The 16246-nt window shown below is 39.3% G+C and overlaps 1 protein-coding gene across 5 annotated transcripts in view; it reads right to left on the bottom strand.

The window, feature by feature from the left end:
- Window positions 1–16246, bottom strand: part of LOC122556673 (nuclear factor NF-kappa-B p105 subunit-like) — a 150546-nt gene that overhangs the window by 44244 nt on the left and 90056 nt on the right. For 3 of the 5 annotated variants that reach the window (XM_043703693.2, XM_087995361.1, XM_087995362.1), the window contains exons 4-5: window positions 13742–13840; window positions 11716–11802 (exon numbers count right to left, since the gene is read on the bottom strand). In XM_043703693.2, the coding sequence (XP_043559628.2) occupies window positions 11716–11802; window positions 13742–13840 (186 nt within the window). The remainder of the gene's footprint in view (window positions 1–11715; window positions 11803–13741; window positions 13841–16246) is intronic. The other 2 variants (XM_087995360.1, XM_087995363.1) reach the window with 1 other exon arrangement.

Genomic DNA, 16246 nt, shown 5'->3' on the forward strand with positions numbered 1-16246 from the left:
TGATGGGCAAAATGAGGTGAAGACAATGAAGGCGTGAAAGTGCATTATGGGCTCTGACTGGACTTGGAAGTGATCATGCCCTAGGGACTTTCCCAAGCTTGCAAAAGGTATTCATAGGATAGGTAGTAGTCCAGAATGTGATAAGACAGAAAGTAGAGGTCAAAGTTTGCTAAGAACTTGGGCTTTGGATCAAGCTGGCAATACCAAGAAAAGTAAGAGCCATTATGATTATGAAATTTTAGTGGCTATGAACAAATTAGGAAATAAGTTAATGATGACAAACAAAAAGATTTGGACAGCTGGAAATAATTAGTTGCATAAATGGAGGTATCAGATAGAAGATAAGCAGCCTTAACATAAAGGTTGACATGCACAGAAAAAATGTTCCCTGATGGGACGGACATATGCTGAAGCCAAATCAGTGGCTCAGTGTTTCAAAGAGAAATTTGGTGATCAAGACATTGAACTAGATTCCCCTCATGCAGGAAAAGTGAATCTTTAAGATTTCTTTAGCTTTTTCAGCAATGTAGCCCTGAGAATGTACGTCAATGAAATTTAAAAAAAAGTAGATTTGCATGGTGAAAAATTTCAAAGGAAAGGTTTCCCTCAAGAACCAGATGAATTAGAAGGGAAGCTATTGAAATTAAACAAGTGTGTTTATATATTGAATGGTGCAGTGAGGCTAACATATTTCTCAGTTAGGTCTTTGCTAAAAGTAGGTTGCACTCAGCTGAAACTGACCCAGTAATTTTCTAGTGGTCTCGCAGACAGAAACTGGTAGACACCTTTATGATGCACAGTACAGGCCAGGAGCTGTACTGCGCTGTAATGTTCTATGCTGTAATGTTCTATGTTAAGTATATCAATAATTTTCTGTGAGAATTTGCTACAGAGCTTGAGCAATGTTTGGTAAACAAAACGAAATGGAAATTTAAAATTGGAAGTCAGCCTTCTGGGGGTCTTTAAATATCTAAGATTAAACTTAAGCAGGGTAAGTCAGGACTGACTTTGGATCAGTAAGCTTGACTGTTGGAAAATGTTCATCACATCCTGATAAATTGAATCAGGTACTCATACTTAACCCAATGCCAATTATGTCATATTGAAATTGAACCCTAAGTTGACATATGCTATTGTTCTGGAGATCTGGAGTAAGCAAATAAAACATTAAAGAAATTAAATTCAGAGCCATGTACACTCAGGTTTTTAGCCTTGGGTGACACAGAATATATGAAGCTTTTTTTTTGTGATGTTTTGCACACCAATATTCCAAATTACTACTTCAATATAGCAAGACTTATCATATTCTTGGTGGGAAAGAATGCTGTCTGTTGACTTGGGAAGCTCCGAAAAAAAGATAGCATAAAAGTATCTTAACTGCTGAAACATAGATGCCTGTAGCAGCTTAGATACAGGGGTATATTTATCCAATATTGCATAGGAAATTGTAATACAAGGTGTAATTTGAAGTAACAAAAACAAAAAATTGCTGGAAAAGTTCAGCATCTGTGCAGAGAAATCAGAGTTAATGTTTCGGGTCCAGTGACCTTTCCTAAGTTCTGAGCCAAAACGTTAACTCTGATTTCTCTTCACATATGCTGCCTGACCTGCTGAGCTTTTCCAGCAATTTCTGATTTTGTTTCCGATTTAGAGCATCTGCAGTACTTTCAGCTTTCATTTAATAATCAGAGCTAAGTTTGACCATAGAATATTATGTGCACAATTATTCTCTTTGGGACAATGTCCATTCTACAAAGGAAATTGGTGACAAAGGTTGAAAATTGACTTTCCTGGCATAGGATATTTGTTGGAAAGAACACATTCCAAAATAAAGTTAGTCACACAAATAACCAGTTGTCAGAGTGTTTCACAAAAGAAGTGCTTGTTTCAAGAAAATATTGGATATTCCTGCAGAGGAATGACCGGTATTAAGAGGAGTAATAGAAAATTGAAAGAAAAATCAATGTTTATTTGAGTTGCTTTGTGATTAGATGTGTTTTATTTGTTCAAAAAATGGAGCATATAGGAAGCTGACTGCACCATATGGAATAGGAAAATAACATATATGTAATTTTGTTACTGTTCATTTGTACTGCAACATAAGATATGGAATATGAAAATATATCATTTTATTTAATTTTACTTCATTTTGTTCAAAATTTGTTTGTATATCTTCAGAGGTTTTATTGTTAGATAATTTGTCATTTACATAAATGATTTGGATGTGAACATAGGAGGTATAGTTAGTAAGTTTGCAAATGACAACAAAGTTGGTGGTATAGTGGACAGTGAAGGAGATTACCTCAGATTATAATTGGATCTTGATTAGGTGGGCCAATGGGCTGAGGAGTGACAGATGGATTTTAATTTAGATAAATGTGAGGTGCTGCATTTTGGAAGAGCAAATTAGAGCAGGACTTATACACTTAATGGTAAAATCCTAGGGAGTGTTGCTGAACAAAGAGATCTTCGAGTGCAGGTTAATAGTTCCTTGAAAGTAAAGTTGCAGCTGCATAGGATAGTGAAGTAGACGTTTGGTATGCTTTTCTTTATTGGTCAGTGCTTTGAGTATAGGAGTTGGGAGGTCATGTTATGGCTTAGCGGACATTGGTTAGGCCACTTTTGGAATATTGTGTGCATTTCTGGTCTCCTTCCTTTTGGAAGGACGTTGTGAAACTTAAAAGGGTTCGGAAAAGTTTTACAAAGATGTTGCCAGGGTTGGAGGATTTGAGCTATAGGGAGAGGCTGAATAGGTTGGGCTGTTTTCCCTGGAGTGTTGGAGGCTGAGGCATGACCTTATACAGGTTTATAAAGCCATGAGGGATACGGATAGGATAAATAGACAAGGTCTTTTCCCTGGGGTGGAGGAGTCCAGAACTAGAGGGCGTAGGTTTAGTGTGAGATAGGAAAGATATAATAGGGGCAATATTTCCATGCAGGGGATGCTGCATGTATGAAATGAGCTACTACAGGAAGTGGTGGAAGTTGGTACAATTACAACATTTGAAAGGCATCTGGATGGGTACATGAATGGGAATGGGATATGTGCTGGCAAATGGGACTAGATTAGGTTAGGATATCTGGTTAGCATGGATGAGTTGAATTGAAGGGTCGGTTTCCGTATTGGACATCTCTACAACTCTATGACTCTAAGAGCAGGATCAGTTAATACAGCTAATAGTTAAGTAGGCAATTATGATGTAATTAGTTAATTTACTGGCTACATATAAATGGGGAACATATGGGACTGGTGTCCAGGAGGAACTGTAAGACAGAACAGTTAATAAGCTATATTCACAAGAAAACATCTTTGTTTCTGTAGAACCAACTAGTTCAAATCCAAATTGACAAAACATTTGAGGGAAATACTTAAAATAGTTAGGACCAGGCAAAATGTGAAATATATCAATTTTGTGCCACACAAATGCCAGACAATGACCATCTCCAACAAGAGAGAATATAGCCATCACCACATGAGATTCAATGGCATTACCTTCACTGTCACCATGCCAGTGATTATCAATCATCAGACACTGAACTGGACCAACCACATAATGCCTGTGGCTGCAAGATCAGGTCAGAGGCTGGAAATTCTGCAGTGAGTAGCTCTCTATCTGAGTACCCAAAGCCTATGCAACATCTACGAGTCACAAGTCAGAAGTATGCCTGGATGAGTGTAGCTCCACTGACATTCAATAAGTTCAATAATAAAGCAGGAAAAGTTAAAAATCACACAACGCCAGATTATAGTCCAACAGGTTTATTTGGAGACATTAGCTTTCGGAGCGCTGCTCCTTCACAATCACCTACAATCCTAATCATCTAGATGGACAAGGGCAGCTGGTGCAAGGGAACACTACTCACTGCAAATTCCCCTTAAATCACGTACTGCTTTTGCTTGGAGCTACATTGCTGGTTCTTCTTTGTCATTTAATCAAAATTCTGGAATTCTTTCATTACTAGCACAGTGGGTATAACTGCTGTTGAAGAAGGTAGCTTACACAACCACCCTAAAGGAATTAGGACTGACAATAAATGTTGACCTGTACAGTGGTAAGTTGGAATTCATGATCCTTAAATTGACCGATAATTTTTCAAACCAACACCATTTGACTATGTGTTACATGGACTGCAGCAGTTCTCGAATGCAGTGCAACAAACCTATTACCACTTGTTTCTCTACCAAAATGTAATATACCCCTCAAAATGTTAGTTTGCATTTTTCTTCATTCATAGAACATTATTTAATGTGCCATGAAAAAATATATATATAACAACGTAAGTTCACCAGGGGTTCTCATTTCTGAATTATCATTACAAACCTCAACACATCCATTGAAAGCATCATTGTTAAAGTTAAAATATAGGACATGCATATAGAGACCGATGATCCCACATACATGTTGTGCTCTCCTTTTCAAACCACCATAATTTGTTAAAGTATTATAAGTGGCTTGTTACCTCTCTTTGTATATGATTATTTTCTGAATTTTCCTTTTGCTATTTATGTTGAATATTTTCTCAGTAACTTAGTATTTTACTGATAGACTGTCAAGATTTCCCCACCAGTCCAACAATAGGCAATGGGGGATTTAACAATTTGAATGTGACATACTGTTTCCTTTTCAGGATGTCTAAATAAAATATTTAAATTCAGAGTTCCATTAGTATGGCAATTTAAAATTCATGGACAATTTGCAGGTATTGATGAAACGTTCAGAGAGACAAATCAGTGGCAAATGAAGTTTAATACTGTGCCATGTGTAGTGATGCACTTTGGAAGAAGTATAAGATAAGGGAGTACTCAATGAATGGCAGGTCACCAGGAAGCTCAGAGGAACAGAAAGATTTTGCGATGTTTGTCCACAGATCCTTGAAGTTGACAGAACAGATTAATAAGCTAGTCAAGGTATTTGGGACATGTGCCTTTATCAATGGAGGCATAGATTATAAAAGCAGGGAGGTTATGTGGGAGCTGGCAGGCTATGTCTAGATCTGGTCGCTGCACTGTAGGAAGGATGTGATTGCATTGGAGATGATGCAGAGAAGATTTCCAAGAATGTTGCCTGGGATGGAATAGTTTAGCAATGAAAAGAGCCTGGTAAGTGTTAGACCAGAGAAGACTAAGAGGGGACCTGACTTGATACGGTTGTGAGAGATATGGGCAGAGTAGATATAAAGCAGCTGTTCCCCTTAGTTAAAGGGTGAATAACAAGGGTCCAGACTTTTAAGGTGCAAGGTAGGAATTTTAGAGGAGATTGAGGAAACTTCTTTTTCACCCAGAGAGCTGGAATCTGGAATACACTGTCTGTTCCCTTTACACAGAAATGTAGGTTACTTGACGTGGAAAACCTGACCAACCTTTAAAAGTACTTGGATGAGCACTTGAAGGCAATGAGCCAAGTGCTAGAAAGTGAAATGTTTTAGATTTAGTGTTTTTTTTGGTCAATGCAGACACTATGGGTCAAGGCGACTATTCTGTACTGCATGGTTGAGTAGGTCTGTCGGCCCTTCCGAGTCTGCTCTGCCATTCAATAAGATTACAGTTAATCATCCAACTCAGTACCCTCTTCTCTCTTTCATCCCATACCCTCTGATCCCTTTAGCCCTAAGAACTATATCTAACCCCTTGTTGAAAACATTCAATATGTTGCCTTTAATCCCTTTCTGTGGCAGAGAATTCCACATTGTCTGTGGGAAGAAATTTCTCCTCACCCAAGTTCTAAATGGCCCACTCTGTATCCTTAGACTATGAAACCTAATTCTGTACTCTTCATTCATCTGGAACACCCTTACTGTGTTTACTGTGTTGAGTCCTGTTAAAATTTTATAGCTTTCTATGAGATCCCCATCTCACCCACCTCACCCTTCTAAACTCCAGTGAATATATTCTTAACTGATCCAATCTCTCTTCATACATCAGTCATGCTATTCCCATGATCAGTTTGATAAACTTTTGTTCAACTCCCACCATAACCAGAACATCTTTCCTCAGATAAGGAGACCAAAATTATGAACAGTACTCCAGGTATTGCCTTAGCAAAACCCTGTACAATTGCAGTAAGACATCCTTGCCCCTGTACTCCAATCTTTTTGTTCTGAAGGCCAACATACTATTGGTGTACAAGGACATCCAGATCTCATTGCACCATCCCCTTTCACATTCTATTGCCATTTGGATAATAATCTTCATTCCTGTTTTTGATATTAAAATGGTAATATTGCATTTATCCACATTACAGTTCATCTATTGTGCATTTTCCCACTCATTAGAATTAGAATCCCTACTGTGTGGAAACAGGCCCTTCAGCCCTATAAGCCCACACTGACTCTTCGAAGAATATCCCACCCAGACTCATTCCCCTATATTTACCCATGATTCATGCACCTAACCTATACATCCCTGAACACCATGGACAATTTAGCACAGCCAATTCACCTAACCTGCACAGCTTTGGATTGTGGGAGGAAACCGGAGCACCTGAAGGAAACCCACACAGACACAGTAGAACGTGCAAACTCCCACACAGTCACCCAAGGCTGGAATTGAACCCAGGTCCCTGGTGTTGTGAGGCAACAGTTCTAACCACTGAGTCACCATGCAGCCCAAAATTGCTTCATCACTGAAGCAATTCTGCATTCTCCTCATAGTTTGCCCACCCAGCTTACTTTATGTCATATTTCATAATGAATTTCATAAGTAAAATTCCCAAATTACCCCATGTCTCACAGAGCATCCATTTTAAAAGTCTAATTCCCAAGTTGTATTATTAACCATTTTCTGTCACAGCCAATAAATGTTCCTGGCACTTTCTGTTCTCTGTGTCCCTCTGCCTTACAATAAATCCTTTTTACCAGAACTGAAATCTCTCCTTGATGGTCTGGTATAATGTCTCAATTCTCTCTTAACATTTCTGACACTTCAGCTTTGATGAATGCTTTTCTATCAGCATGTAGCACATGTCAAAGGATGGAGAAAGGAGAGTAAAGAGTTGCTCCCTGTAGTGCTGGAGGATTATCATACAATAGTGACGGCAGTTTTGAATTCTAGTTGTATACTAATAGGAATTGACGATACTCCCAATTATCTGTAAGAGATTTTCTGGCATGTACTGCATTTGGCAGTGCCATTTGTAATCTACAGTTTACCTGATTTGCTCATATTTTGAGTAATATTTCATCAATTATTGAGTGGATTCACTCACAAACTGATATTGAATCAACGTGCTGCAGCAGAACGTATTACTACTATAACATTTAAATTCTTACATATCACAAAATTTGTTATTCACAAATTCACCTCCATTATCTGTTAAGACTTTTAATGGTGATCCAAGGCTTGCGCCCAGTTAACTTTCCATTCTCTATCCAGTACTGATCACAATAAAGGTTCAAGTTCACTTTGCACAAAGCTACACCTGTCCAATTAAAAGATAGTTAACTATTTTTATTATAGAAATACACAGCCAATCACAATATTTTCTTGAGTGAAAGAAAGCAAAATAATTCATGTATAGGAATCGTTCACTTCCTGAAAATAATGTCTCGTGCCTGGAATAGCAGAATCCTCATGGACAGTCTAACAGTGACATACTTGACTATCACGCTGCTATCTTAGCCCAGGAACTTAAGCACTATGGCACTGACATTGTTACCCTCAGTAAGACACTATGGTCAGGACAAGATCTACTCAAATAACAAGGGAGTGCATAAACTTTATTCTGGAAAGGTAAAACTGAGGCTCATCCTTGTTCAAAATCAGTATGCCACCATCATTATGCATGTACCCAATTCATAGAAGCAATGGATGAGGCCAGAGAGGAGTTTGATTCAAGTCTTGATTACTCAAGGCCCTAAGTTACAAAGGGGAGATGATCTGATTTTCTTTGGTGATTTCAATGCCAGAATGCGCCTGACAGAAGCCATTCAAAAGGTGTGATTGGCAAGTAAGGAAAAGTTAATAAGTTTACAGATGACACAAAAAGTCCCTTTTAGATTTTTCCCCTTTCATCTTAAACTTATGCCCTCTAGTTCTGGACTCCACCACCCCAGGGAAAAGATCTTGTTTATTCACCCTATCCATGCCCTTTGTGGCTTTATAAGCCTCTATAAGGTCACCCCTTAAACTCCGAAGCTGCAGGGAAAACAGCCCCAGCCTATTTAGCCTCTTCCAATAGCACAAATCCTTCAACCCTGGCAATATGCTTGTAAATCTTTTCTGAACCATTTCAAGTTTCACAACATCCTTCCAATAAGAGGGAAACCAGAATTAACACAATATTCCAAAAGTGGTCTAACCAATGTCCTGAACAGCCAGAACATGACCTCCAAACTCCTATATTCAAAGCTTTGACCAATAAAGTATATAAAACATCTTCTTCACTAGCCTATCTACCTGGGACTCCACTTTCAAGGAACTTTGAACCTGAACTCCAAGGTCTCTTTGTTTAGCAACGCTCCCCAGGACCTTACCATTAGGCGTATAAGTCCTGCCCAGATTTGCCTTTCCAAAATGCAGTACTTCACATTTATCAAAGTTAAACTCCTCAGCCCATTGGTCCATCTGATCAAGATCCTGTTATATTCTGAGGTAACCTTCTTCGCTGTTGACAACACCTCCAATTTTAGTGTCATCTGCAAACTTACTAACTATACCTCCTATGTTCATATCCAAATCATTTATGTAAATGACAAAAAGCATTGAACCCTGCACTGATTCTGTATCCAAATGGCTAGTTCTCCCTGTATTCTATGTGATCTAATCTTCTTAACCAGTTTACAATGAGGAACCTTGTCAAATGCCTTACTGAAGTCTATATAGATCATGTCTACTGCTCTACTCTCATTAATCCTCTTTGTTACTTTGTCAAAAAACTCAATCAAGTTAGTGAGGCATGATTTTCCACACACAAAACCATGTTGACTATCTCTAATCAGTCCTTGACTTCCAAATACATGTTAATCCTGTCCCTCAGGATTCCCTCCAACAACTTCAACCTCTTGCACCTAGAAGGGAAAAGGCTGCAGGTCTTGCATGAACAGAACCTCATTAGTAGAGACCATTCATGTATTTAATTTTGTTTAGAATCCAAAACCAAAGATACACATTCAATTAATTAATCTGCAAGAATTATAGTTTAAAACAAAAGCATTGATCTACCCCACAATCAAAGAACATGACCTCTAATAATTACATGTTGTAATTAAACATCAGTTACAATAACGATATTAAAAGTACAATGGACTTCAAATTGATCTCATCCAATCTCTCTTCTACTCCCATTATGCTGACGCCCCAAAACTCAGGTCAGACAGTTACCAAAAATTGGAAAATTAAGAGGTGTAACACTTCGTATTTAGCTCCTGCTTCTTCATTGTCTAAGACCCCAAACACACTCCTTTCAAGTGAAAAAGCTAATCACTCATATTTCTTTTGATTCCGTTGACTGTATTCACGGAACACTACCAATTCGAGTCTGTAAATCTGACACTGGCCTTCCTGTTTTAAATTTACCATCTTACTCTTATGCTCATATTTCTGTCCTAGGCCTGCTGCATTGTTCCAGTGAAGCTCAACACAAGCTCGAGGAACAGCACCTCATACTTTGATTAGGTACTCTACAATCTTCTGCACTAGTGCTTAAAAAACAGAGGTGGGACCAGGGAGTTGGGCCCAATTATTGGTACTGCACTGGAGAGATATACTGTGACTTGGTGAAATGAGAGTTGGGGCAGGAGTTGTTGTTGCACCAAGAGCTACCAGTGGCCAAAAGGCAGAGTCTTTTGATGCGGCAGCCTTCTGCTAAGGACGAAGGTCTTTTGTTGGATCCAGAAGTTCCCTTTTGTTAGATCCAAGGTGGCATCATAGGACAGAGGAAAGCAGGGATGTGTGTGGAGCCTACTGTAATGAATAATGTAAATTTTTAAACATAACTAAGAGATTAAGAGACAAAATGTAGTAAATAGGGTAGTAACTGCCTGGTTATAATTTCAGTAGTCTGCAGGAGCGTTTTAGGATGATGACCTTTCATATGTAGAAGTGTGTCAGTTGCTTTGAGAAAACATTTGTTAAATTGTGTTTTGTACCAATTCAAATACCAAGGTATCCAGTAAATTAATGATTTATATTGATTGGAGATACTGAGAATATTGTTAAATTATTCTAATTCTGCACCTGTGACAGTCCAGATACCTTATACATCAACGCATATATGGAAGGTTTCTGCTATATGTCAGTATCACCTAATAAATCAGTTAATGAGAATGAAAAAGCAACTCCCTAAAATCAAACACTATCCCTTAAGAAAATTGCAAAAAAAAAAGAAAAAAATATAGTGAACCCTATGGTCAAAATTCCGTTCAATAACTTCATAGACACTGTCTTCTATATTGATTAGCTTCTTGCTGAGTGTCAGTCTATATCTTGTTTTCACATTTTTGCTTACAGAGAGAACAATGCTTTGGACCAATGCTTTGCTTCATTGCTATAACTATTACCACTCCCATTCCCTTTGTTCCATGATATCTTTGTCATTTAATCTACGTACCCTCCATCTTATCCCAGGTCAGTTCGCTCTGTTAGTAGACAGGCAGGAGGCTGGAAGAACACAGCAAGCTAGGCAGGAGGTGAAGAAATCAACGTTTCAGGTGGACTTCTACTTCGGGTCTGGGGGTGGGAGTATGGGGGGAGCTGCAGACAAAGGGGATGGTGGGGACAGGGTGATGAAGTGGAGATAGGTGATGACAAGCAGAGGGTACGACATGGTTGGTCAATGGGAGGAATGAATCCAGGTGGTGGCAAGAAGGAGTGGAATGGAGGGGAAGGGGCTGGGAAAGGAGTTGGGGATGGGAAAGGAGGTTATTTGAAATTAGAGAACTCAATGTTGAGTCCTCCAGGCTGTAGGCTGCCCACGTGGAAGGTGAGGTGTTCTTCCTCCAATTTGTGGATTTGTTCATTGTGGCAATTTAGGATGCCAAGGATGGTCATGTCGGAAAGAGAGTGGGAAGGGGAATTAAAATGGGCAGTGACTGGGAGTCCGGTCGGCCCCTGCAGGCTGGGCTGAGATGCTCAGCTAATTGTTCCGTTTAGTTTGGTTTATGTTTGATCTCTCCGAAGTAAAGTAGACCACACCTGGAGCACCTGATGCAGTAAACTAGGTTGGAAGAGAGGCAGGTGAACCTCTGTCTCAGCTGGAAGGACTGTTTGGGGCCCTGGATGGAGGTGAGGGGGCTGTTGTACCAGCAGGGGAAGGTACCTGGGGTTTCGGGTTGGTTGGTTTGGAGAGTGGCGCAAACCAAGGACTGTCAAAGGGAACAGTCCTTGCATGAACATCTTACTCAAGCACACAGGGGCTGACCAGACCTCCTAGTCATTGCCCATTTTAATTCCCCTTCCCACTCCCTTTCTGACATGACCATCCTTGGTCTCCTCCATTGCCACAACAAACAAAACTGCAAATTGGAGGAACAACATCTCATCTTCTGACCGGGCAGCCTACAGCCCAGCGGGCTCAACATTGAATTCTCCAATTTCAAATAACCCCCCTCCCCATCCCCTGATTCCCTTCCCAGCCCCTCCCCCTCCCTGCCACCAACCAGATTCAATCCTCCCATTTGCCAACCAATTGTACCCTCTGCCTGTCTTCACTTATCCCCACTTCACCACCCTGCCCCACCACCCTTACACCCACCCCAAGTCCTGAAGAAGGGTTACACCTGAAATGTTGACTTCTCCATCTTCTGATGCTGCCTGGCTTGCTGTGTTCTTCCAGCCTCCTTCCTGTCTACTTCGGGTTCCAGCATCTGCAGTTTTTTTTAAAATCTCTAACACAGTTAGCTCTGTTGGCTGGATGGCTGATTTGCAATGCAGAGTGATGACAACAGTGTGGATTCAATCCTACATTAGCTGAGGCTACCATTGAAGGACTCCCATTCTCAACCTCTCCCCTTGCCTGAGGCATAGTACCTTCAGATTAAACCACTATTAGGCATCTCTCTGTGATGACAGAGCAGCCCTGTGACCCTCCAGAACTATGGCCAATTTATGTTTTTCCTATCTCAGACCTTCCTTGTTGTACTTCCTTCCTCTTCCTCCCTATCTACAGTATAAATTCCATCATATTTCTCCCTTTCTTCAGTTCAGAAAAAGTCATGTTTGACTCATGTTTCTCTCTCCATTGATGCCACCAGACTTACTGAGCATTTTCAGCACTTTGTTTTAATTTCTAATTTCCAGCATCTGCAGTATTTTTCATTTATCCTATAATTGGACAAGTAAATATTGAAAGTAAGGGTGAAAGCTTCTCCTGAGTTGAGTTTGGAGTCAACAGCATTTAATTGAATGGGAGGTATTGGTTGTGGATCATTGTCTTCCTGCCCTAGTTCAATTAAGTCCTAGGTGGGAGTTCTTGAGGGTGGCTTTCCGAACCAGGGCCAATTCGGGCTATTAAGAGGGCAACATATTTCTATTTAAGGGCTTCTTCCTCCCTGCTGTATTTGCTTACAACTTGTTCCCAGGAATGGGGTTGTCTCTCACTGATCAGCATTCAGTGGATGATCAAGAGACCTAGCATTAGGAAGGAGCAGCCCACTGAGAACTACTCCCTGCCCTTTCTTCTGAACCCCCTGCAACACTTAGCCAGTGACCACCCCTCCAGCCTGTCAACTGGTTTGGATTCTAATCTAAGCGTGTGAATGAGAAAGCATGTATTTTCCTGTCAAAAAAAATTGCATGGCAGGTGATGAAATAATCAGAGACCCAACAGGTATTTTTCATATATCTCTGTCCTGTGTATATTACACTGATACAACAGAATTGATGTACTGCAAGTTTTTTTGTTTCAATATGTTTCCAAGTCTCCTCACGACATAGATATTGACAAACTTATTAAGTGCGTGTAACAATATTAGACTGATACCCAATGTAGAAATGCCTTACTATATTTCAATAAAACTATTTGTCTGCTGTGAAATCTACAGTAATTTTATTAGTACAAGTTATGAACTAGTCTTGATTGTTCCAAAAGTACATAACAGTCAGCATATTTGCTACACCATCATGAAAATACATATCATAAATTCATTTGGCCCACATGTGTCTACTACGTATTTAAAATACTCATCAAAGGTATGAAAGATTCCATTGGGAACAATTCCATTGGGATTCCATTTAGAATAAACAGCCCGTGGGGCAATTTCCAATGACAGATCATTCTGTTCAAGGGATGCCTGACATTTGAGATTAGCAACTGTTCTGTGATGCTCAAAACCCAAAAATGCACTTTTAATACAGGCGATGAACACCCAGCACTAACATCTGAAACAAGAAATATACATTAGTACTGGAAAATTGGACACAGTTGTAAGACTTTCTTTAGAATGTTAAATTAGAAATGGAGGATGATGCGTGAGTGTGTTCCAATCATTTATTCAAGGCAGTGAACAATACGATCCCCAGCTTTTAAAGAATTGCTAGGAGGTACCTCAACCATTTTTTGAGAGTTTTTTTTGTGTAATCTGAAGGGACAGGAGTACTTATTCTCTAATAAGGGTCAAAATCATTTCAGTGTCGATTTATTGCCAAACATTTTAAAATTTCTTTGCTCATTTAGCTTTTATAGTACTTTATAATTTTATTTTACAGTGGAAATGTATAAATTATCTTAAAAAACAAATCTTTAAATAGTTTGAAGATTAATGTAAGCTTGATAGGTCATAGTCATCGTTTGGTAAACAAAAGTACCTTCACTGTTGGATATGTTTTCTTGTTCTTTTCACTTGAGACTCCTGGCAAGCCACCGTGAGATGGTCCTTCACATCCATAACGAAAGCGGAAACCTCGCTTAAAAGCAGAAATAATATGAACTGATTATTTGTTTGACAATTAATGCAACTTATTACAATTTTGTTCAAGATTTTTGTCTGGCACTCAACAGGACAATTTGCAAGAAATATCAATGTAAGGTGGAAAAAAATTATATTATAGTAGAGAAAAATGTTGATTGCTTGACAGGTGGACTCTGTTTTGAATGGACCAGATAGTTACGACTGAAAGTTAACTGCTAGGTTTTGATTAAATTTTAAACAGCACAGATTGATTCAGACAGATCAAGAAATGAATCAGAGAAAAAATAAACACCTATTTTATTGAAATGAAACAGGCACAAAGTGTGTACATGCTCTCTCTGATTACAAAGAATATAGCCCTGTATATTAATAACTGTAACTTCTGATACATGCAAGTGCAATAATCTCTGAAACTGACTGACAAGTTTAAAATAGTTGGTCAGTATAATTCTTTGCACACATAGATTATTTAGCAAATGTATTCAATCACAGACACACATTTAATGTTGAATATCATGCTCAGAGTTTTTCGAGTGTTGGTTAGTTGGATGTCGTCAGTACTTTGTTTACTCTGAATGGCCATAAGTCTATCCTGTTACATATGATCTGCTAATCGTTGTTGCATTTCAGGATTGAAATTCACATCTCACACTTCCATTCAGGTGATAGGCAAAGTCTTCTTAGCTTGACAGCAGCATCTGGGCTAGGGGGCAAACAACACTCATGTTGCTGTTGCAGATCAGCATTTTGAAACAGCTAGCTTCACCTGTTGCTCAAACTTGTGAGATACCTCACTCTTCAAAGGTAATCTGAAGGAGACTGTATATCTTCCAAGGCCAAAAATTATGGCCTTGAACTTGTTCATGGATGTGCTTTATAGTCACAGTTTACCTGGGAAGAGAATGTTCCATGAGCAAACACAAACACGTGCATGCACACACTTAATAACACATATTTACAGGGTATATTATATATTCCTACATACCAAGATATCCAATTCCACTGCTGTGCAAGTCCCCACAAGTTTCAGAGGATTCACCACTCTGTACCTGATTGAACTAGCAAATCTCATGACCTATCCCTCAGATCACATCCTTAAAAGGACCAACTATTATTTTCTTCCATTTCTTAAAGTCCCTTATAACACATCAGAATTATAAAATTACAAAGTTACCAAAGCAGTAGTGCGTTTTGAGAAAATTTGTAGCTCAGCTTGAGGTTCTGGATGTAGGTTAGCTGCTGATCTGGAAAGTCTGTTTTCAGATGTTTCGTCACCATACTAGGTAACATCATCAGTGAGCTTCCAGATAAAGCACTGGTGGTATGGTCCACTTTCTATTTAAGCATTTAGGTTTCTTTGGGTTGGTAATGTCATTTCTTGTGGTGACACCATTTCCTGTGGTGATGTCATTTCCTGTTCTTTTTCTCAGGGTGTGGTAAATGGGATCCAAGTCAATGTGTTTGTTGATAGAGTTCAGGTTGGAATGCCATGCTTCTAGGAATTCTCGTGTGTGTCTCTGTTTGGCTCGTCCTAGGATGGATTTGTTGTCCCAGTCAAAGTGGTGTCCTTCCTCATCTGTATGTAAGGATATTAGTGAGAGTGGGTCATATCATTTTGTGGCTGGTTGATGTTCATGTATCCTGGTGGCTAGTTTTCTGCCTGTTTGTCAAATTTAGTGTTTGTTATAGTTCTTTCAAGGTATTTTGTAAGCAGTAGTAGTAACATTAGTCCATCAATAACTTTGTCAGATGACTTCTTTCTTGCTTAACTGACTGAAGTTCTTCCAATGAAATAGTCACTATTGGATTCAACAAGGACTTATGCCTCGTGTCATTGTTTCACCACCCTGTTTCCATTGTTTCCAGTGAGACAGCAGTCTGGACTGTTACTGGCTGATCTGACATTTCATTCCCCAGGCAACCCACAGTACCACTGAATCAAGGCATAACATTGGTTCTTGGGATGGCTCTTTTCCATGCAAGTGGACAAAATGGTTTTTAAACATTTTTGTCTTGTACGCTACTTTTGAAGAACACTGGCTATGTTCTGGCTGCAACGACTACTGGAACTTAATTTGTTCCATTAACTAAAATTCTTCATTAACACTGCATCATTTATCTCAAATGTTCTTGTACTTCCAAATAAATCATTGTTCCTCACCTGGTTCCTCTGGCTTGTTTCCACCCTTCCCACGAAGTTTGGGAACACCTGGTTTAACCTGGTCCTCAACTGACAATCTCTTATCAACTAAGCTGGACAGATGCCAGTAGTCATTTGTGGGGTGACCCTAGATGATAGCAGGAACCTAGTTAACTTAGTGTTTAAAGAAGAGGGTGGTTGCTTCTTTGCCTTGAAATTCTGCACTGAACTTTCAGCCAGTCCACTGGACGAAGGATGGTA

This window comes from Chiloscyllium plagiosum, unplaced genomic scaffold (genome assembly GCF_037043375.1).
Source record: "Chiloscyllium plagiosum isolate Xiang-an unplaced genomic scaffold, Cpla_swu_hap1 HiC_scaffold_16, whole genome shotgun sequence".
Classification (NCBI taxonomy): Eukaryota; Metazoa; Chordata; class Chondrichthyes; order Orectolobiformes; family Hemiscylliidae; genus Chiloscyllium; species Chiloscyllium plagiosum.